This window comes from Ostrinia nubilalis, chromosome 21 (assembly GCF_963855985.1).
Source record: "Ostrinia nubilalis chromosome 21, ilOstNubi1.1, whole genome shotgun sequence".
Lineage (NCBI taxonomy): Eukaryota > Metazoa > Arthropoda > Insecta > Lepidoptera > Crambidae > Ostrinia > Ostrinia nubilalis.
Window position 1 is genome coordinate 7287946 of NC_087108.1, and position 24278 is coordinate 7312223.

Genomic DNA, 24278 nt, shown 5'->3' on the forward strand with positions numbered 1-24278 from the left:
TGCGTACTATATACTGTTGAAAAAATATATAGTACGCAAAAATACTATATTTTCAACACCGACAAATCTAACAAACAAATCCTTCATTAAAAAAAATAAGAACGCGCCTTTAAAGTAACTTTTAACTGTTAAGATGGCTAAGTCATATAACCTATTGCGCACGTACCATTTCCTTTGATGAGGTCCGTGAACATACCCGATAGGCGATAGCGTGTATCCGAACGCTTGCGTATTAAACGAACTTCATCATTTCAGCCATAGGACGTCCACTGCTGAACATAGGCCTCCCCCAATGCTTTCCATGTTGATCGATTGGTAGCGGCCTGCGTCCAGCGCTTCCCTGCTACCTTTACGATGTCGTCGGTCCACCTTGTAGGTGGACGTCTCACGCTGCGTTTTCCGGTACGCGGCCTCCATTCCAGAACCTTTCCGCCCCATCGCACGTAACGAACTGGCCAACAATGTCAAATTGACAACGTAAATGTTAACGTCGTCAAACGATATTTTGGTCTGCTTTATTTATCGGCAGAATCGTTTTCAACTAGATGTTGTTATTTCTTTTGAAAAGTTGAAATCTTATATAAATTAGGTATGGGAAGTGGTAGTGATAACGAAAGTGCATCAAATTCTATTGCGCCGCTAACGCCGATTAAAAAACGAAAAATACCAAAAAGACTCCAAATAAAATAAACCGGAGTGGGAAAGAGAGTATGACTGGATTACTGAAGATCCCCAAAATATACAGTGTGAGTCACGATAAAGTGCACATATGAAAATATGTGAAACTAGACCTATTTTTTTTTCAAGAAAAAAGAGGTCAACAAATTTTTGAGATTTTTTTTAAATTTTTTATAGATTTTTTTTTCTTTCAATTACTTCTCGTAAAGAAAACGTAATAACTTTTAAACTAAGAGGTATATCCTGATAAAATAAAAACAATAATAATGCTAAATAACAGGCGATACTAATAAAATACATAAAATACCCAGAAAATGCCAACAATTAATAAAAAATTATACTTTTTGAAAAAAAATCTGCTTTTAAATTCGTGTTTTTTTGGTTATTTGATCAATTTCTCCAAAAAATGCCCCTATAACAGGTGGTTTTAATTGCTTTGTATTATTCTCTATCGTATTACTTTTGTAAAACTAAAAATTGCATGTCTCTATCCTTATCATATACATATTATGTCAATTTTAAAATCGGCGCTAGAACAACGTAAAAAAGATATTTTTTTTGGTTACAAAACAAAAAAAATGTTGCAATCATTAGAAGCAAAATCCCCCCCACAGAAAGTTATGGAATTCAAAAGATTTTTTTGCTATTTTTCTTGATAAATGTTTAGACTATCTTAATAAATGGTTTGATTTCAATGAAAGCAATTGGTTATTTAAAATCCAAAAATTAAATTTAAAAACACTGAAAATAACTTACCAAATTTATTTGAAGTAATTTCATTCCTGCTCTCTATTCCCGCCACTTCGGCATTTACAGAAAGGATATTTTCGGTTATGAATTCGAAGTGGCGAGAAGAAAGAAACAGAAGTAGTGTATCATTAATAAAAAATGAGCTTTTGATTTATATTAATTTAAAAATTGAATGTGACAAAGCATATGACACTTTTATTTTAAACAAAAAACTATTACACAGCGCAAGAACTGCAAAAAAATATAGTTTTTATAAAAATAAATAATTAAGAAATGTATATTTGTCTATTTTTTTGTTTTTCCCATAAAATACTATATTTTTTTTAAATGTACTATATTTTTTTACACCTTATTTTGGAAAATACTATATTTCGCTGATGAAATGTTGGCAACCCTAGCGTGGACGCACAATCACAGAGCTCTATTCAACGATGCTTGCTTAAGTGACAGGTGCGGTTCCACCGTTGTGGGCACTGTGGGCATGCCCACAGCCCTAATTTGCTTGTTTTAAAATTATGATCTATTGATAAGATCGATAGGCATGTATGTACTCGTATGTCCGGGCATGTAGTGATCCAACTCTCACTTTGCTCATTTTTGGTGGCTGTGCCCACAACCTTTTTTGAGGGCTGGATCCGCGCCTGTTAAGTGAAGTAGCAAATCGAGCTCATTACTCTACTACTTCACTTAAGCAAGCATCGTTTGTGAATACGGACGGTTCATTTGCATATGACAGACGACAGTGATGACATGGTTAATTATTGGAACGTAGTTATAATTTAATTTACATGTCATTATGTCATTTAGCAAAGCATGTGTTTAGTGTATCGACCACGCAATTCTTCTTCTTCTCGTGTCGACAACAAACCTACACAGTGTATTATAAGATCAAATCTGCACTTTTGGATGCCTTTCCATTCAATAGAATGAATCAAAAAAGTTTTGTACCATAATAGTAATATCATACCTACTCGTATTATCTGTCCTCGGAAACCAATTCTAAACATAAAATAGAAGTAATGTTTATGAGCAATAAAAATAACAGAAAAGTACCTATAAGTCAAATGTACTACCGACTTAAAAAGAGATTCATAATCTAGTTTAAACTGGACTTTACACAAACCAACACAAATGAATACCTACGAGTACATGTCGTAGAGTCGTGAAGTTTCATTGGAATTCCGAATTGTTGTTCAGTGCGGTTACTATTTTCTGGGTAACATGCTTCCAAATCGTGAATGCCTCACTTTATCACCTATTCAATGCTAAATCTACTGAAGTTTTCGGTAATTACCATATTAGTCCAATAGTTACAAGAAGCGATTGGCTTGTAACGCATTGCATTGCTCCCCTTTACTGTCCAGCTAGCAAAAATATGATAGATAATAGATCATCTCTTATCACTAAGTAGTGATATTAAAGTCGTATATATGGAACGCTTATCGCTGCTAGTTGTGTATCTGTGTTCTGAAACAGGTATTCTCTGTAATAAGGGTTTCTCAATATTTATTACTCAAATTAAATTACAATTTATATCTGTAGAAAAATATAACAACTGCCTCATTTTAGTTAGGTACAAAAACATACGATAGTAACTTTTGCAATTTCATAGTTAATATTATCTGCCTTAACTAATTAATTAATCAGACCCTTAACTTTCTACACAACTCACTTAATTGAAGTGATGATTAAATTAACAAGACATGTATTTTAACAAATTAATTAACAAATTCAATTAAGATCCGATTACATAAGATCATGTCAACATCTAACAGTAATATCAACCTTTGCATACTTAAAAGATACATTTTCATTTAGCATATTCGATTTCTTGTAAAACAAAAATTTACATACATAAATTCCCACTTAGTTTACAATGTTTATGACACATTAATAAAATTAAGAGTGAGCTGAAAGAGAGAGTAAATGGTCAGTTTATTGGTTTTTCTGTGAATGCATTAGTGCAGCCCTTCATTAAAACGAGACATTAATATTAAACAGACACTAATTAAATGTTTCTGATACTGCAATCAGTATAGCTACTGATGGAATAAACGTAACGTTCTACAAGATCTACAAGTGAATCACGGAAACTGATTTATTGGCCACTCTTTCCAACGGATTCCAGTATCAGAAACATTTAATTAGTGTGTGTTGATTAAATTAAGTATAGTAATGCGATAGGTTGAAGCTTTTAATAATTATTATGATAGACGTCCTAAAGGGCTGGTAATAACGTGCACTAGCATTCCTATTTATTGATTTTTTTATTTAATAGGACAACCAACAAGACAAACACGCATACATGGAATTACTCTAACTAACAGTGCTTAGAACTAAGTGTTGTCTTAATTAAAGGCTGGTGCAATGTGGACAGTTGCAAATTTAAAAACTAAGAAATAGTAGGTAACACAGTGACTATTTACGTATTTGCTGCCGCTGTCCCTTACAGCGACCTCAGCACAGCGCGCCTAAATTTCAATGGCTTATAACAAAAAAAGTCGACGTCACATGCTTTGCACAGTCTGTTGTACTCCCTCTGCAGTCTGCTCATGGTGGCGTGGTAACCCAGATTATGTGAAGTAGGTATGATCTTTACAATTTAATTTATCAACTCATTCATGCGTGCATTAGTTGAGGAGAAGCAGATTCCAGCCTTTCGTTGCTTGAATTTCAAAATTTTAACCAATCACAGGCTTTGAATCTGGTCTAGTATCATATACCTACCTTCTCTAGTGTACGCTTCGTTCCAGAAACGGGCCGAGTGCACACAGGCAATAAAGCAACAGTGTCCGAGACCGTTAGTATAAAATGGACTAGTAGCAGTGGCACGCATCTAGGTTTATATGCCACCCTGGTGGCAGGTGAGGTCGTTAGCGGTGGTGTCTAGGTTCAAACTAATGGACCTGACATTTAAATTGAATGCCCTATTTTGTTAGACAAGTGTAAGTTGATTCCCCATTTTGATAGATAAGTGTAGGTTGATAGTGGACATTATGGCTGAGTTGCACCATCTTATTTTACCTTTAACAAACGTCAAAAATCTGTCAAACTCCATACAAAAAACACCGGTCATTGTCATAGTTACGGTTAAATTAAGTAGGTGCAACTCAGCCTATAACTTGAGTAAGTAGCAGATTGACACAGAGATATATTGAATTGGCAGATTGATAGAGAGAGAAAAGAAAAGAAAACACAACAGAGATGGCTCAATTTAATAAAAAAAACGTCTTATCGATATGAAGCGATCTCTTCCAGACAACCTAGAGGACAATAGATTTTGAAACATTCAATCAGAGCTTACATATCTCTAGAGACAAGCTTACCTTCACGTAGAGAAACTGTTTCTACAATTTAAATCTATGACTCTCCCACTCCATCTTAGTTCTTTTAAGATGAATGACCAAGCTGATACTCGTGCTGATACCAAGAAAAGCTAAGTCGTTTTGTGTTGTTAAGCCTGACTTAAGGGACAGTTACTTATACAGTTTTCTCGACATGAATATTCAAAGCTTCCGCACTACCTAAACCAATGAAAGAAAATCAATTAAGATAATGTTATAGGGCCATTACCTAAAACTAAAGGTTTTCTTGAGAAATCTCTCCATTTCCATAAATAAACTAGTTTACAACGTCACTAAGTAACCCTTATATCACCTGCTTTCACAATCGATCAACCGATCGACCGGTAATCATAGTTATTCTGAGTTTTTACAACACGTAAGTCTTTTCATCAACAATTAAGCTTATAGACATGGAGCCAGTTTAATCGATCCGCCATTTACCCCTATGTAAACTTAATTACCGATCAATTAAAGTGGTGTATCCTAAAAAAAGAACCTGCTAGTTACCGTGGATAGACACGCATGTATGACTTTACGCACTGTGTTTTTAACCACAATCAAAAAATAAAAATACGTAAGCGTCATAAATGTATTGATTTATGGCTTTTAATTAGATCTTCGGCCATCTACGCACGCATGGTTTTTGCAAAAAGAGGTACATATCTTTCCTGGTGTTTATTTTCTTTTAGTTTCCTCTTAAATCGTAAAAAAAAACAGCTCGTGCAATCAAAAATAGGAAAAACTTCACAGTTAGATTTCAAGTAGGTAACAGCTCTATATTTTCTCCCACTCTTCTTTTACAAATATTTCATTCATACCTTTACTTACACAAATAAAATTAGGATAAAAAAAAAATATTTTACAATAATGGAACATACAATTTCCTACACTTGCTAGAACTGTAAATTATGTTTAAAGAACCGGTAAAAATGTTTGATGTAAGTTCCAATCTGAAAAAGATACCTTTCAGAGAGATGCAGAATGTAGGCTATTTCTTGCAGAATCCTAAAAACAAACAATTGAAAATCTGGAAAATTAAAGAAATAGACATAGGCAATTAATCATCTTTTAACATCATTATAAATTATGCCGTCTCTTTTGTCTATCGGTCTTATTCATAATAAAATGCTAATATAGGTTTAAAACCTACATTAGCTAAAACGTTTGATAGGCTTAAAACACTCTTATAAACCTCTGATAAAAAACGTTATTCATAATCGTTTATAAACCTTTGATAACTAAAACAGAGTTTAATATTTTCTTTCCACAGACTATACAAAAAGAATGAACGAAAACAGCTTTTTTGGTGATTTAACTTGATGGACCATGTAAAATCATAGACAAATCGCAGAAAAAAAAAACAAAAAATTGGCAGCTGTGACGTTTTACTTACTGACATTGACATTTGGCACGAAAATTTAATAAAGTTTTCGGTTTTTTCGATCAACTCCCAAGTTTTATCAAACTTTTATAAAACTTGGGATTGTATGTTCTGGATTCTGTACCTCTTACCCTGTACTCTGCAATAAGCTCTTACGACGACCCGGCTAGTTACATCGGATACTAATTATGTCCATGACGAAGGAGAACAGACCGCCTAAAAGGCAACGATCAGAAAACTGGTTGGAGGAAGATAAGGTAGTACTTATTTTTAGCCTGATAAAGTGCCTACTAATTTTTGTAGCATGGTTTTATTTATGTTTGACGCCTAGTGTTTGCTTTTCAGTATTTGCTGAAAGAGTTGGTGAAAGAAAGAGTAAATGCAATCGAAAATAAAAATACAGACACTAACACGAATAAACGGAAGGTTGCGGCTTGGGCTGATTTACAAACAACGTTGGTACATCTTTTGATTTCTGCCTTCAATATAAAATTTTGCCTTTACCTGTAATTCAAAATCCTGTCATTTCTTTTTCAGGTTTAATTCAATGTGCGCTGGTATGAACCGCTCCATTACCCAGTTAAAATCGCAATGGAGCCTCATAAAAATCAGTGCGAAGAAAGACAAGACCATTGCTAGGCAGGCTCAAATTAAAACTGGCGGTGGTCCACCATTATCAGTGCCTGACGATAGGGCTGATGATATAGCATCTTGGTTGCCCAATGAATTTGTAGTCGATGTTAACAGATTTGACTCGGACTCAAATAAAAGTGAATTAATTAACATTCAAGAGGAGGAATCAACTCAAAATACGCAAGATCAGGAATTGATAAATAATGAAGAAATCCAATATGAATTGGTGGTACTTGATGAAGAAATAGAAGATACACATGCTTGTACTACTAGAGGCATATTGGAAGATAAAGAAAATAAAAAAGTAGAGGCAAAAGAAAATAAAGCAAAACCTAATTTTAAAGCACCAGCAATCAAAAAAAAAAGGAAACTGTTAAACAAAGAAGGCTTAATTGATTTAAGCAAAGTTAGGATTTCCGAAATTGCAGAAACAGAATCAAAATGCCGGATTGAACTGCATGAAGTTCAAATGGAAAACGAACGGAAGAAAGGGAGAAACTTGGATCTTGAGCATCAATTATTACAGGAAAAACTTAAATATTACACTCACATTAATAAAGAATAATAAGTCTTTTGATGTTAAAGTTTTTCAAGTACTAACAGATTCTAAATAATAAGTTAGTTCCTCCCTTACTTCTGTTTGTTTTTAATTTGTATTTTATGCAGTTCCAATCCGCATTTTGATTGTGTTTCTGCAATATATTTAGACGGCTATGAATATGTTTACTAGTCATAACTTAATAAGAGTTTGAGATTACTATTAACTAGCTGTTGCCCACGACTCCGCCTGCGTAGACTACTATTTCTGTAACCTACAGGATCTGTGCATTTTTCCAGGATAAAAAGAAGCCTATATGTTATTCGAGACTATATAATCTATCTGTTTTAGCAATTTATTTGTTTATAAGAATTGAACTGTGATTTTTAGTAAGTAAGTTTAATAATTGTACTTAAATTAGTGATATAAAGTAAATACACATATGCCTAGTCACAAACATTCGCCTTTATAATAATAGTGTAAATTATGGTTATTTTGTTTTAAATGTAGAAGGTTGATAACCTCCGAATAGAAACGTTTATACTTAAGCAATTTCTTTGTTTTAAAGAATTGAACTGTGATTTTTAATAAGTAAGTTTGTTGAAACTAATTGTACTTAAATTAGTGATATAAAGTAATTTGTTTTGAATTTTTGCAGAATAATTGCTTTTTTAAAGAGAACTACAGGTTTTGTTTTTGTGATAGTAACAAATTGGACTGAAAATTGAAATACAGGTATTTTTCAATCAAATATTCTTTTTATTTTCATTAAGATGCCAGGAACAGTATCTGAAAAATTAAAATACAACATTTTCATGAACTCAAATGACATTACATAAAAGTAAATCGTTGGAATTTATCAAAATGTATTTTAGTACCATTCAAAAATGTTGATTTATAAAATTTTGTAGTATCAACTGCGACCTACGCCTCAACAATGAAGGTCGGTTGTCGTGAACACTGTTCTCCGTCGAAAGTTGCGGAGTTACAGGGACCTGCTCCATATGTTGTTCTGAAAAATATTATGAATTTGTCAACATTTTGTCATAAAGATTTGTATTCCTTATGTACAGTCAAATTGATAACATTTACCTAACAATGTGTCATTCATATCAATGGCTATATTATGTAATACAGCCAATGCTATGATCACAGCTTTTCCATTTTGGAGGCTTACTGGTAAGCCATGGAGTAGGCATTGGAACCGCTGCTTCCACACCCCAAAACACCTTTCAACAGTGTTCCTAGTTGAGATGTGAGCATTATTGTATGCTTCTTCTTCTGGACGACTAGGCCTTAAAATAGGTGTAAATAGATATGGCAGAAGAGGGTAGCCCGAATCGCCAATAAGGCGTCCTCTAAACTGCCTATCCTCAAATCGTTGTTTTATATTGCTCTCCATAAAAATTCGACTGTCATGTGTACTGCCTCGCCATCTAGCCACTATATCCATTATTTTGAGGTCAGCATCACAGACAACCTAAAATAAAAAAAACAGTATCCTGTAGGTAATCCATCCAATAATATAGTGTTGAATGTTGCTAAAATTTAGATCATACAAAGTAAAAATTATAGACATTATTAAAACAAATCTTTCTCTGTTGTAAACTGTATAAAATCAAAATATATTTTACCTGAACATTCAGGGAATAATAGCCTTTTCTATTAATATAGTACTGGGCCATGTCACCTCCGGTTTTTTTAATTTTAATGTGGGTGCAATCTATGGCTCCTATCACCCCAGGAAAATTTTTAATTGCTCTAAATTTGGCACTAATTCTTTCCTGCTCTCCTATAGTGATAGGCATTTTGATGAAGGAATTTGCCTTATTCGCGATTGCATGCGCGACTCTGGCGCATATCCGGCTCACTGTCGGCTGACTTAGGCCATGGAGGTCACCAGCATCATCTTGTACCTGAAAATGTATGAAAATAATTATAGCAGCCACGACAAAGGGATAAAATAAAACACTTTTTTGTGCTTACCTCACGACGTCCCCAACATCTTATGGCCACTAAAACTTGCAGTTCAGGACACGTGCCACCACCTCTAGCGCTCTGAACCAGATCATCTTCCACCAAATCTATGATGGTGCGCACTGTGTCCTTATTGAACCTATATTTTATTTTAAAATTTAGGTCCCGCAAATCGAATGGGTTGCTTCGTTGGCGGTAGAGCTTTCTACGTCGCGCTGGGTCGGCATTATTGGCTAAATGCACAATTGCATTTATAGCATTCATTTTCACAAGCAAGGATCACAGCAAGGATATTTTGAACATGGACCTATAAAAAAAGTCGGACGGATTCTCATCAACAAAATACTGTGACATTAGGATACACCAGCTTGCCTGTACGTATAGGCCGGCACGCACACATTCACACCCTGATACACCACTTCGAATGCAAACTTCACACAGTTGACTCATTTAAGCAGCGAAAAAACAACACGAATACGACATGTCTTGTGTGACGAAATTGTGTAAAAACCGTTCTGTTCGAACAAACAAAAATTAAGGAATCACATTTCACAGGCAAAATAATAATCCAATCACTTATTTCCCGACATTAAAATATTGAAATTAATTGAAATCAAACGTCATTCACTCGAAAAAATAATACGTCAAAGACTAGTGTTCTCAGTTATTTACGTGGGAAAATTACCCGAAATATGGGAAATTAATAATAATTTTAGGACTTTTTAGTTATTTATTACGCATACTATGGAAATAAAATAATTTATCATAATAATTGTGTTTTAATGGGATATATTTTCATAGGCAAATTTGATCCTTCCCAAAAATGTGGAACTGCGAAATTCAAATTTTCTTACATTGATTGCAAGTCAGTGTCAGGTTGTATGTTAAAATCTATCAGAGATAATAATAATAATATTGATGATGCATAAGCTTATGATTATAATGTACACAAGATTCGTAATTTGTAACTGCATGAATCATTTTTGATCAAGATTATGTACATACCCTGACACACTGACTTGCAAACAATGTAAGAAAATTTGAACATTGAAAATTTCGCGCCTCAACCTCACCGCATTCACCTTTCATCCTTTTAAAAGGGCACGGAATAATTGTGGTTAAAGATATTTATTTCTCAAAAAGATTACAATGCAATCACTTACAGAGAAACATTAATTTGTCTTAATAAAACAATACAAAAACGATTTAGCGCAGCAGTTCTATTAAAAGTGATTTTTTATTTTTATAAAGCAGGTAGGTGCAATTATAAAATACAAGCCATCCAGTAAGTCACTGCGCGGCGCGGCGACGGGCATGAATAGGTACAATTCGAAAACATGTTTTGTACGGGATAGGACACATTTAACATTTGAGCGAGTGGCTTATAGGCTGTTTTCATAATAATTTGACAAATTTGATATTTTATAATGATTTTATGATAAAATAATGATTGTTAGTTTTTGATGTTATATTTATTAATATTATAATTGGTATTAATAAGTGTATTATTATTATTAATTAGTATAATATATTATGTACATATTTGTAATTAACTTAACTCATCTTATTAATTATAACTTAATAATGATGATTGGCGGGTTGTAATTATTATTATTATTTTATTATTATTATTATTATTTTTTTTTATTGTTTAAATTTGATTATTTTATTTTTTATATTTGTAATTTGTAAATAATATAATGTATATATATTATATTTGAATTAATTTATTTTTAGGCATTCAATATATGATGTTTTAAAAGCTTTTTAAAGGTATGTAGTGATTTAGCGTCCTTTATATCTCTGGGCAATTTATTGTAATATTGGACTCCTTCATATAGGATACTTTTTTTCCCGTAACCTGTTCTGGGGGCTATTAAGCAGATGTTGTTAGCTCGCCTGGTCATACGTTTATGATACTCGATTTTTTTGGTAAATGTCAAAGTGGAGTGAATATCTTTAGTTAAAATTTTTCTTATGAGGTGACATGTATTAAATTTATAAATTTGGGTCAAATTCATTAATTTTGATTTTTTGTATACGTCTGTAGTAGGTGTTCGATAATTATACTGAAATAAGGTTTTAATGAATTTATTTTGAGATATTTGTAATCTTTGTATGTTTGTTTTGTTAGCTGAGCCCCAAATTTCTACAAGGTAGTCTAGGTGGGGTTTTACTAGGGAATTATAGATTGTGTATCTAACATATGTTGGTAGACATCTAACTATGTTTTTTATTGCACCAGTTAGCGAAGAGACTTTACTACGAATTTTTTCAATGTGCGATTCCCATGTTAGTTTTTCATCTAGCACGAGGCCCAAGTATTTTTCTTTAGCTACCCTATTAATTTCCTGTCCATCAATTGACAAAGGATTGAAGTTATCAATCTTTTTATTTTTAGCGGCGAATATTATGTAGTTTGTTTTTGTAGCATTAATTGTAAGCAAGTTAGATTGTAGCCAATTGTGTAGAACATTGAGGTCGTACTGTGCGTTATCAATTATTGTTTTCATTGAGTGACCGCTATAAAATAGGCTTGTATCATCAGCGTACAGGGTGATGTCTCCTTTGAGTCCGACCTGATGTATATTATTTACGTAAATTAGGAATAGTAAGGGCCCCAATATTGATCCCTGGGGAACACCGCAAGTGATCAATCTTGGCTCGCTTTTCTCATTATCGATCTTGACGACCTGGTTCCTGTTCGTAAGGTATGATTCAAACATTTGATACGCTGTGCCTGAGATGCCTAAAGCTTTCAGTTTTGATAAAAGTATACGGTGGCTAACTGTATCAAATGCCTTTTTTAGGTCTATGAAGATTCCTAGGGTTATTTTCCCTTGGTCTAGGCTGTGTCTTATGCTAGTTACTAGGTCAACAGTAGCAGATACAGTATTAGACTTTGGTCGGAAACCGTATTGTTTTTTAAATAGAAAATTAATATCGGCCAAGAATTTGCTCAATCTAATATGAAGTAGTTTTTCGAAAATTTTTGATATTACCGGGAGCACGGATATAGGACGATAGTTACTGGGCTCCATTTTACTTCCAGATTTAAAAATAGGAGTTACCCTAGCTGTCTTTAGAGAGTTAGGGAAGTGCCCTGAACTGAAACAGTCATTTATACATTTTGATATAATGGGAGCCATAATATTTTTGATACATTTAATAACTTTTGTTGTGATTCCGTCTAAACCAGAGCTACTATTTACATCTAGGTTATTAATTATTCGTGATATTTCTTGAGGATTTGTTGGGTCTAGTTTTAGGAGTTGATGGTCATGGTTTTGAGAGGTTAGTGAAATTGATACGCGAGTCGAATCAGTATGAAATTGTTGTGGTATTTTACTTGCCAACTCTGTGCCAATTGTTGCGAAGAAGGAATTAAATTTCTCGCATATAAGTTTTGTATCTGTTATTTCGCCTAATGGGGATGATAATTTAAAGGGTTTGATGGTTTCGGGTTGACTACTGGATAACCTGTTGATTAATTGCCACATTCTTCGCGGGTTTTTTTGACAAATCTCAAATTTGTGACGAAAATATTGGTTCTTGGCAGTCTGGATCTTCTTGGAGACGTTGTTCCTCATTTTTATGAAGTCTTCTTTAACGAGCTCATCAAGTGTTTTCTTCATGTTTTGCCACAGAGAGTTTCTCTCATTTATAGATGCTATTATCTCCCTATTTATCCATTCCTTGCAGGGTGGGTTAGTTATTTTGGTCTTCATAATTTTGTTAATGGAAATAGCTCGCTGTATTAGATTTTCCAGTTCTTCATAGTCTTCAATCTGATGTGTATTAAGCAATTCTTCCATAGTTTTATAGAGGTTGGCATAGTTTATTGCTGGATACTGTACACGTTTTTTGCGATCTAGGCATGTCCTGTTTATCTCCAGATATATCTGCTTATGATCGGAGAGTGCAGATTGAATTACAGTCATTTGGAAAGTGTTTTGCTTCAAATTTGAGCACACATGATCTAAGATTGATTTTGTGGTAGATGTTTCGCGGGTACAGTACTCTTTAGAAATTTTGTTTAATATGCGCATATTGGTATCTTTCAGTAGAGCATTGTATTCTTTTACAGATTTATCGTGTTCGAGCAGGTTCAAATTGAAATCACCAAAAGCTATGATTCGTTGTCTTTTAGACAGGTGAAGACTGTAGCTTTTAAGAAATGCATCTACATTTGATGCTGGTTGTTTGTATACAGCTCCTATATCCAAGGCAAGCGTATTCAGGTGGACCCACAGAAAATGATTTCCATCTTCATATTGTTGTTCGATTTCGTGGTGTTCTATACTGTTATGTACATATATGGACACTCCACCGCCTCTTGAGTTTGGCCTATAGTTGTAATAATGTGTATAATTTGGCAGCTTCAATCTATTTGCCTCATCATCATTTTTTATCCATGTTTCTGTCAAGACAACAACGTGAACTATATTCTTAAATGATTCAATCACGCATCTTAGTTCATCTAGTTTTCCAGGTTTGACTAAACTTCTTACATTAGCATAGAAAAATTTTAGACATTTCTTCTCAATTGTTACTGAATTATAATTTATGCATATTTTGTGACTCACATATTTCTGAGGACCTGTGTTTAAAGTTGCGTTTTCTCCTCTGTGTAGTTTTTTGACGGCTTTTTAATGATCTTGGGGTGTCCTTTGATGTATTTTATAATTAGGTCAGTTTCTCCTTTTACAGTACGTTGTTTTAGGTCTTCCCTCAGCTGCGCCATGATTTGGCGCTGATTTGGTGTCTGGTCACTGTACATTTTTATATTAGGATTCTTGATGCTAGTTTTCTTTTTCAATATCGTTTTTGCAGCCTCTTGAGATGAGAAACACACCTTCAGTGCACGATCCTTACTCCTATTATATTTGCCTAGACGTATTATTTTTGCAGGGTTCGGACATTCAGGATATATGTCGGTAATAACTTTCATTACTTCGATTCTGTCTGATTCTTTTCTGTTTTCTATATTATTATCATGTGGTTCAGGAATTCCAGCGATTATTAAATTTTTGCTACGTTCTAGGCGCTGTTCTAATTCTTCAAGTAAATCTACTTGAGAGGTTGATGCTACAGGATGTTCCATAAGTGAGAGCTTATCTTGATTCTTTCGAAGTACACTCACATCATTTTCAAGGGATTTTATTTTCTCTTGGGTATCAGACACAGTATGAGAAAGGTTCTCGATTTGTGTTTTAAATACTCTGTTTTCGATTATTAATTGTTCAGTGGTAGTTTTAATATCTGTTAGTTGGTTTTTGATGGATGAGATGTCTTTTTGTATCATATTAATACCTTCAGTCTGAGATTTTCCAGCCTCAGCGATGACCTGCAGTATTTCCATTTTAAATTCACTGAATTGGCGTTCATAGTCATCATCCCGTACTCGCTTCTTACGTTGTGCTACATTTCTTCGCTCAATGTCAGCAGCATTAAGCTGTGGTAGTTCCTGCTGGGAGGTACTGGTCTGTCCACTTACATTCATATTTTTAGATGGCGAATGTTTGACACTCATACCGCACTGCAACAAAACTCGCTCCGCTTATCGCTCCGCTCGGTTAATGTGAATACGGGTTCTGAGTACTGCGATCGGGGCGCGTCGTTGATGCGCTTTCTGTCCTCTTCGCTCTTCCGATTTGGGCGTTTTTGGATATTGCACTGTATTTTAGGGTCTTTATGGTTAGTTATTGAATATCACTTTTTGAAATATTTTTGAAAATAATGTCGACACGTCTGCTCGCTACGCTAGTCGCCGCGGTAGTCCGGTGTAATTCTGTCTACATTTCCAAGTAACATCTGCCGATCTATGTTTTTCTTAAAATAAATGGGTAAAATGTTTTGGCTAACATGGCATCCCTAAATTCACTCACACAATAGACAAACGCCAAAATTTTGCGTCACAGTTTTGTTGCAGCGCGAGTTCCGTCCGCCTTTTTTTATAGGTCCATGATTTTGAATAAATAAACCAACGAAGTGACATTCATATGAAATGACATTTATAAAAGTTAGGTTAAAATAGGTTTATTAGAGCTTTAAACAAGGCCCGAGCTCTCGATAACTTATCACACAGTTATAAGAGGATTTTAGCGCTAAATGACGATTATGAATAACAATTTTTATCAAACGTTTTATAAACCTCTAATAAGCATTTGATAAAATGTGAAAAATGATTATGAATAAGACCGTTAGTATTTAGTGCCCAAATAAAAGCTCATCTTCGCACGCTTTCATAAGTTTCGATCATCCTCGCACATATTTTTACTTTCCTTTCGAAATTGAACGAACGGGAATCTTGAGTTATCCCCGCAAACGGTCGGTGGTGAAATGATATTACGAAATTACCGTCGTCTCATACAGTTATAATGTCAGCCAACCGCTTTGGTATTTTAATCAATCAACACTATTGGCTCTGTGCACGATTACAGCGCCAACTAGCGTCCACAACTTTGTGGGCTCTGTCACATTGACATTTAGGTCGTTATTTGTGAAAAAATATCGAAATGAAGAAATAACAAATATTTTCGACTAATAAATTGTTGTGATACCACGATTTGGGTGGAAAAAAGGTTTTGAAATAATTTTGGTCATTCAAATCAAATGAGGTAAGTCCAAAAAGTGTGTTTAATTTTGATTGTGTCAGGGTTTGTTTACTTCATTTATTGTTGTACTTTTACACTAAAACAAAGAGAAAAACGACGGTTAAGAATCAATACCATCTATCTCAAGTTTTGGCGGTTTTCACTTTTTAATGCCAATAGATTTAAAGTCCAATTTGGCACAGGTTGTTCACACTCTTATCTCAATATCCACGGTATTTCCTAAGTTATTTGCTTATAGAAATACCACCTATGTTAAGAGCACGAAAATTTTTCTGCCAATATTGTCTATCTCTCCTCGAAGAATTATAGAAAGTTACTTTATTCGGTATTTTTTCCTGTCGTTGTGCAGTAGACGTGTTTCATTATATTTTTAGCCTATGAGAACTTGATAAAATTGTAAGTTGAAAATCAGCAAAACATGAGATAAAGTTGACAAAATGTTCACAACTTTAACTAATAGTACTATTATTCAATAGGCGATAGAGCGGAACCAAGGCTCCAAAGTGTTCGCAAGAGACAACTCTATTGAGCTAAGCCAGCTGACGAAGTTAAATACGGTGGACGGTGTGTGACCGGGGTTCTGGGTGAGACCGAGAGGTTTTACGGGCATACCTTGGTCACCAAACCTGTTAATATGTAAGCCACAGACCCAACAGCTGAGCTAACTCGACACTCTACCAAAGATATACCGAATATCAGCGTATACGAGATTAGAATGACTCTCAAACAGCTTAAGAACAACAAGGCATCAGGTGATGACAGAATAACCTCGAAACTTCTGAACGCGATTGAAACACCGATACTGATGATCCTTCAGAGGCTTTTAATTCCGTCTTACCCGAGGAATAATGCCAGAAGCATAGAACAGAACAATGGTGGTGTTTTTCTTCAAGAAAGGAGGTAACACCTTACTGAAGAACTACAGACCCATCTCCCTACTGAGCCATGTCTACAAGCTGTTTTCAAGAGTCATCACGAATTGTCTCACGCGTAGGTTTGATGACTTTCAGCCTCCCAGGCACAAGCCGCTTTTCGCAAAGACCACATCCATATGCTGTGGCAGGTTATACAGAAGACCAAGGAGTATAAGTTGCCCTTTGCTTGGCGTTCGTGGACTATGAAAAGGGCTTCGATTCGATCGAGACTTGTGCATTGCTGCAGGCTCTCCAGTGGTGCCGTATCGACTATCGGTACATCGAGGTGCTTGTCAAAATGCTTTCAAACTCCTGAATTGGAAAGGATTCTGCATAAATATAAATTAATGGCCAGTAGGTTACATCACTCACTTTCAGTTTGCCGAAAATATTATGGTCATTCGCTGGAAGACCTCTGCACAATGTTTAAAAACCTTAACAGAATTTCCCAACAGGTAGGTCTTCGGATGAAAATGTTATTAACGTAAAACATAATTTTGACTAAGACTGATATGCCTTATGCCACAGCCATAACTGCGTCAATATACCAACATCTGCAAGAACTCAAACAGGTTCTACCAGCAGAATGCCATGACTTTTATGATTCTTTGCCTCATTTGTAAAATAAAAATTAATGTAAGGTATAAAACAACCTCATTTCATGCTATTGATTAATAAACTACTTGATTTTTTACTAGTTATTTTTGTCCAATAATACCTATCTAGTAGATCAATAAAATAATTTTAACTCTTTTGAACCAATACCATCTAACTCAAGTTATCTTGGTATATGGCAATATTACGACAATCTAAGTTTACATAACATTTTCTAGTATTTATTTACCTTTTTTAGCGATTTTCACATTTCTAGTAACTTAAAAGCTGAAGCGAGGAATCGTTTTTTTTACCTCCTGTAAAGTTGACTTTTTTGAGATAGATGGTATTGATTCTTAACCGTCGAAAAGCTACTTTATCGGTTTCATTATATAACAGTAAATATATTTAAATGTTCCTGTATCGCTAGTAATAAATTAAATATCGTTTTCAGATCGAAATGAGTATTGTTTTGAACATGTTTTGAAGACCGGGTTTGTGAGTGTTACAATATCAAATTCCAACCACAAGCCGTATTTAAAGGGAAAGTTGTTGGTATTGGCTGGACAAGTCCGAGATGTAGAAGAATTAAGAACAAAACAAGGGCTGTTTCGTATGAGAATTGAAGATTTCAGTTGCAGTAGATGATGAGCAGAAAAAAGACAGTTACAGGTTCAAAGGTTGTAATGCGTAGACCAAATAGTAATGATATGCATGAAATTCAAATTTTGACAGCGATACGTTTTTTAAAGTAGCCAATAAGAGCGCCGCTGAGTGACGTCACTGCGTTCCGTTTTACGTGGGTTTTAGTTTGGCTTCAACAAGGGCAGAGTTCAATAATTCACGCTCTCATCATAAGGCAAACATCTGTGCACAACAACTACTGTGACTCATTTTTGTACTACCACGTTGTATAGTCTAGTTATTTCCAAATTGTAAACGGCTATTAAACCAGCCCTATCGAAATACAGTCCACTCTTTTATTTAAGTTCCCAGTAGGACCCTTTTCATGTGATTAATTAATGATATTAAAATGTATTATGTAGAATCGCTTTGCCATTGACAGATACATCTGATGACAGAGCTTGCATTATTTCTACTTTTGACCACCATGAGCGCTGCGATAGATTATGTTACCCCCACCTAGTACTTCGCACCCAGCGAATAAGTATCTCAGTAAAGTATCTTATTTTTATTCAGAAAAATAAGTAATTGGCTTGTTAAGAGATGATCTAAATAGATAAACTGTCTTCTTTATTTCCGCAACAAGAATTATGTACTAGTTTTTAAGCATTTTAGGTGAACATTTTGCACGTCATGTGAATTCAAATATGTTATTTGTAGATGCACATTTTTTTTATGATTCTATGAGTTGATAGAGATACTAATACATGGTACAATTTAGGTGATCTTATCACTGGGAAGATGGAATGGGGAAAGGGGATGAAATAAAGTTATTATGCTAAGCTAACTAAGTACTCGGTACTATGCAACAAGCTTTATACAAAGATTTATCGATATTGATCCGAATAGATGGATCTTATAAACTTTCACTGGAGGATTACTCCACGATGTACGCTTGGGCATTACAGTATTCAGAAAATATACAGTAACACCGCTCTCCTATAAGGTAAAGTTCGAGTGGAACTAACTAACTAAAACTCATAGTCTTTTTATTTTCTTCTGATAAAATTTGTTGCGGGTCCTATTGAATTAACCCTTATTAGTTCAACTTCCACTGGGATATACTTGACCTTTACTGGTTAGATATTTTTGAACCTTCAGTGCTGCAGTGTTAGAAAAAATTGAGAACATTAAATGATTCCAGACAAGACTCTTTCTGTCTCTTGCTAAAGTTTTCTGGAATCCATACAGTTCCACAAGACATTAGTATGTATACAGTCAACAATCAACATGCGTCGCGGTGCAATGTACTCAAAAATAGCATTTTTGAAGAAATGGTGCCCGTTGTCCACCCATTGTGAACCACGATTAGTGCATTTTCACTACTTTCCTTTTGAGTGTGGGCTTGCTCTTCTTCTTATTATTGTAGTGGCTCAATCAATCAACTTACTACATCTACGTACACTATGACTGTATAAAATAAAGATAAAGTAAGCATAATATCGCCTACTTGAGTATGCGGCAAAATAATGTCAGATTATTCCGACTTTCGACTTTCCTACACTGCAAAATAAGTATAATTATGCAAATTATTACCGTTGTTTAAAAATTTAACCTGTAATGATGATCGATGGCATTGTGCTTTACTTTAAACACTCAATTAGTTCTACTTTGTATTTTTTGTACACAAATACGTACAATAAATAAGTACAGTATTTTTTCAGAAATTTATTTCCAATAGGAAGGAATGATGCTGACGTAGCATGAAATATTTTTTATGTTTCAGTTAATTAATTAGTAAGTAATCATCTCAATTTCAATCCCAAAATTATGTAATCTTGAGAATTCTGACTAATAAAAATATTCCAAAATCTATCCAAGATGTCAAAGGAAGTTTTTGTATAAATACCTACATCTTTATTCTACTAGCATTTTAGAAGAGTGCCAATAAGAAAACGTCGGAACAATCCAATCTGTCACTCACAAGCAGGAATCAACACTGTATCAACACCATTTCAGCTATTTCAAATGTCACTACAACATTTACGGCCGTCAGCGAGGTGATGGAGGCATTCTTACCTCTTTAAATCTATACCAATGCAATATTATAAAGAGGGAAGATTTGTATTTTTGTATATTTGTATTGAATATACTCCGAAACTACTGGATCGATTTGAAAAAAATATTTTTTCCATTAGAATCCAATTTGTTTCTGATGAGCATAGGCATTTTTATCTATTTAAATTTTTTGATAAATACCTATATCTACCCGTGCAAAGCCGGAGCGGGCATCTAGTCTTATATACAGGGTGTCCCGTAATGTAACGTCAAGCCGGAACTGGGTGTTGAGGCAAGTTATGCTGGTTATCAGAAAAATATAAAAAAAAATCTATGTGGCATATTTTCAAAATAATGGGCATTTAAAAAAAATCAAAAATTTCTACTCCAGGTGACGGTCTTTTTACTCGTGTTGCCACAAATCTTCACTTTTTCCAAATTTTTTTTTTGTTATGTAACCCTGAATAATGCTTCTCTAAATTGTTATCAAAATTACAAAACCAGCTGCTCCAGCTTGGATAAAAAAAATACATTATTCCCAAAAAAATTTTCAAAATAAAATTTTTGTCTCGTTTAAACTGACTGTACTGAAAAAAAAAAGTACTACGCAAGTGTGGCATGTGACGTCATAATTTGGCGCATTTAGTAAGGATTCCAAAATGGTATAACACTTGGTAAATTCTTGCTGTAATTGTCGACAATTTTTGGTTTTTTGGAAATAATCCCGTTTTTAACTTTATCTACCTTGGTTAAAAATTATTATTTTAATGTGCCCAAAATTCAAGTTTCTAGGACTGATTTTTCATAGATTTAGATTTATTTTAGATTTCTGACTACCGTACAGTCAGTAACTTTTGTCACCATGACAGTAATTAGTAGGTGACATACTGTGACAAAAGTCACCCGTGCGTGCGCGCCGTTACTACCTGCTCTGCCTGCACTTGTACTTGGTAACAGGGATAATAAGGATATGAAGTTTCGGTTATGGATACGGTTACGGATATTAGAATAATATTATACCGGTTTCGGTTACGGTCACGGATATAAAAACATTTCAGATTATCCGAAAGTTTCGGATAATTTCGGTTACGGAATTATTAGAATTTAAAAAATGTAGGTGTAATTCAAATAGCAAGATGCTGCGTGACCCACATAGCTACTTTATGTACCAACTAAGACGACACCTATGTATGATAAAGGTTAAACAGGCTGGCATATTAGATGGTGCCAGGGAATGCCAGACAAGTTGGTAACAAATATTAAGATTTAAGGTACAATTCCAAGACGGGCCGCAGACCGCAAACTGCAAAACTCTATGAAATCGGCAGCGCGGCATTGCTGCTGCGGCGTGTATACTGCAGATTTCATAGAGTTTTTCAGTTTGGAATAATTGTACCCTTAGACTCCGCCTTTATCCGAAACTATCCGTAACTTTGAATCAGTTTCGGTTACGGTTATGGATATTTTTTTATTTCGGATATCCGATAGTTTCGGTTACGGTTACGGATATCCATAACATCCCTGCTTGGTAAAATGGCCCTCTCCGTCCCGCTCATACCTTTTAAAATGGCTTCTCCACCTCATTTAAGCCAGAAACTTGAATTTTGGGCACATTAGAATAATAATTTTTAACCAAGGTAGATAAAGTTAAAAACGGGATTATTTCCAAAAAACCAAAAATTGTCGACAATTACAGCGAGAATTTACCAAGTGTTATACCATTTTGGAATCCTTACTAAATGCGCCAAAATATGACGTCACTTGCCACACTCGCGTAGTACAATTTTTTTTCAGTACAGTCAGTTTAAACTAGGCAAAATTTTTATTTTGAAAATTTTTTTGGGAAAAATGTATTTTTTTCATCCAAGCTGGAGTAGCTGGTTTTGTAATTTTGATAACAATTTAGAGAAGCATTATTCAGGGTTACATAACAAAAAAAAAATTTGGAAAAAGTGAAGATTTGTGGCAACACGAGTAAAAAGACCGTCACCTGGAGTAGAAATTTTTGATTTTTTTTAAATGCCCATTATTTTGAAAATATGCCACATAGATTTTTTTTTATATTTTTCTGATAACCAGCATAACTTGCCTCAACACCCAGTTCCGGCTTGACGTTACATTACGGGACACCCTGTATAACTTCTTCTACTGACCACACTCTTACAGCTATTTCCACCGAACTAGCGGTAACACGCCGCCGCTAAAATCACTGAGCTATTGAGAACGCGTTGGTACAATCATTTCGTTGTTACACCCTTAACTTAAAAGTGAGAGCCACCTAGTTCCAACTAGCTGTTCCTCATACGCCACACGCGAGATGTACGGTACATATCGATCGTTTGACCATTGTATTGATCATTTAGTTTTATTAACGCAGCGTAAAGGTCAGGTTGTCCATTCTTCAGCAACTTTCTCTGTAAATTCGACTTTATTGCTTTTTTATTGATTTATTTGCGCTTTGACCTGGGAATACATTTAAAGAGTCACTTACGTTCTTCAGTAGAAAACGTACTGTAGAAATAAATCTGTTACATTTTTTGTTTTCTTATGAAATAGAAAGGACATGAGGTTGAAGTAGATCACTTAAGTGGAAGACGTGTGTTTTCAGACCATTTTTGCATTTCTTCAATTTTTCTAAAACCTCCTACTGGAATGCTCTAAAATTAGAAAAATACTACGACTACTTTAATAATTATCATGATATAGTTTTACAAAGACAGTTCGTGCCATAATAAAAAGCTGAAAAAGCTCGGGTCTTAAAGCTACCGTAGCATCTAAAGTAGGTGTTGTAAAGTGCAATTTAACAACAAAAGATAGTCTGAAATGATGGCAATATATCAATATGTGTTAATTTCACGTATAGCACAGCATAATAATTGTATATACTTACTCCGACCACAATAATTAAACTTTCTGATTGATTTCGTTGCTGAATTTATTGATTGCATTACATTGTTAATGAAACAGTACATAGCGTAATAATGATTCGTCGAGTATAAAGAAAATAAAATCAACGATAAAAAATATGAATTACATGAAAGCTCAAAGCATTATTGTGTAATCATAGCAACAATTTCTTTAATTTATACTCTTTCTTCTTGTGAAAAACCGTTGATTTATTTATTATCACACACAGTTTAATATTTTAGTTCCCTAATAAACAGAAAATGTATACCAAATGGGTGTTAAGGTATACTTGTTAATGGCTTATTAAGCTGTATTCAGTAATAATGTTTAGCACAATTTACGAACCATTATACAATTTAACGATCTAAGAAACTTCACAACGAAAAGAAGAGGATAATATTAATTGGAGTCTTTTAATGAAAATTGTTCATGATTTTGTTACTCTTATAAACTTAGAACATACAAAATTATCTGAAAACCATTAAACAGTTCCATTAAATTTCTTTTTATCAATCAAGCATGGAATTACTCGTACATATTAGAATCCCAGACGCTTGAGAAGCGTTTATGGAACCGAAGACAACATGTGTGTTATTATAAACTAACTAGCTTTTGCCCGCGACTTCACCCGCGTGAAAATTACTTTGTCACAGATCGTCATAAATGGTAGTCTGTATGTTATTCTAGGTTTTATAAAATAATACTGCAATGTTTTATCAAAACCATTCAGTAGTTTTTGCGTGAAAGAGTAACAAACATCCAGACATCCATACAAACTTTCGCATCCCAACATTCCCAACTAATATTATAAATGCGAAAGTAACTCTGTCTGTCTGTCTGTCTGTCTGTCTGTCTGTCTGTCTGTTACGCTTTCCCGCTTAAACCTCGCAACCGATTTTGATGAAATTTGGCATAGAGATAGTTTGAGTCCCGGGAAAGAACATAGGATAGTTTTTATCCCGGTTTTTGAAACAGGGACGCGCGCGATAAAGTTTTTCTGTGACAGACAAAATTCCACGCGGGCGAAGCCGCGGGCGGAAAGCTAGTTTATAATATTAGTGAGATTAGGTACGAAGGCTTCAAACTCTTTCAACCTTGGGTATTGCGCAAACCCTAGAGCTATGATTAGCGCTACACAGCACGAAAAATTGAGCTAAAAACTAGATCTTGCTATTAAGGTTCATTTCCTAAGATCCATGGTATAACTGCGCTACTTTAAACTCAGCAATTAGCGATTTTGCGACTGCATTACCTACTGCATCG

The 24278-nt window shown here is 34.5% G+C and overlaps 2 protein-coding genes across 3 annotated transcripts in view; both read right to left on the bottom strand.

Annotated features, from left to right (window-relative positions):
* Positions 1 to 24278, bottom strand: part of LOC135082224 (uncharacterized) — a 78411-nt gene that overhangs the window by 37150 nt on the left and 16983 nt on the right. The gene's annotated exons all lie outside the window — the stretch shown is intronic.
* Positions 8100 to 9584, bottom strand: LOC135082012 (putative nuclease HARBI1). The gene is made up of 5 exons (XM_063976758.1): positions 9311 to 9584; positions 8959 to 9240; positions 8417 to 8804; positions 8203 to 8336; positions 8100 to 8113 (listed from the first exon to the last, which is right to left on the bottom strand). Exons 1-4 carry the CDS (start codon positions 9563 to 9565, stop codon positions 8206 to 8208), a joined length of 1056 nt encoding a protein of 351 aa, XP_063832828.1. The 5' UTR covers positions 9566 to 9584; the 3' UTR covers positions 8100 to 8113; positions 8203 to 8205.

Coding starts and splice junctions, on each gene's coding strand:
- LOC135082012 (XM_063976758.1), bottom strand. CDS start 9,565: ATGAATGCTATAAATGCAATTGTGCATTTAGCCAATAATGCCGACCCA. Junction 8,805..8,958: donor ATTATTCCCTGAATGTTCAG/GTAAAATATATT, acceptor TTTTTATTTTAG/GTTGTCTGTGATGCTGACCT. Junction 8,337..8,416: donor TATGAATGACACATTGTTAG/GTAAATGTTATC, acceptor AATATTTTTCAG/AACAACATATGGAGCAGGTC.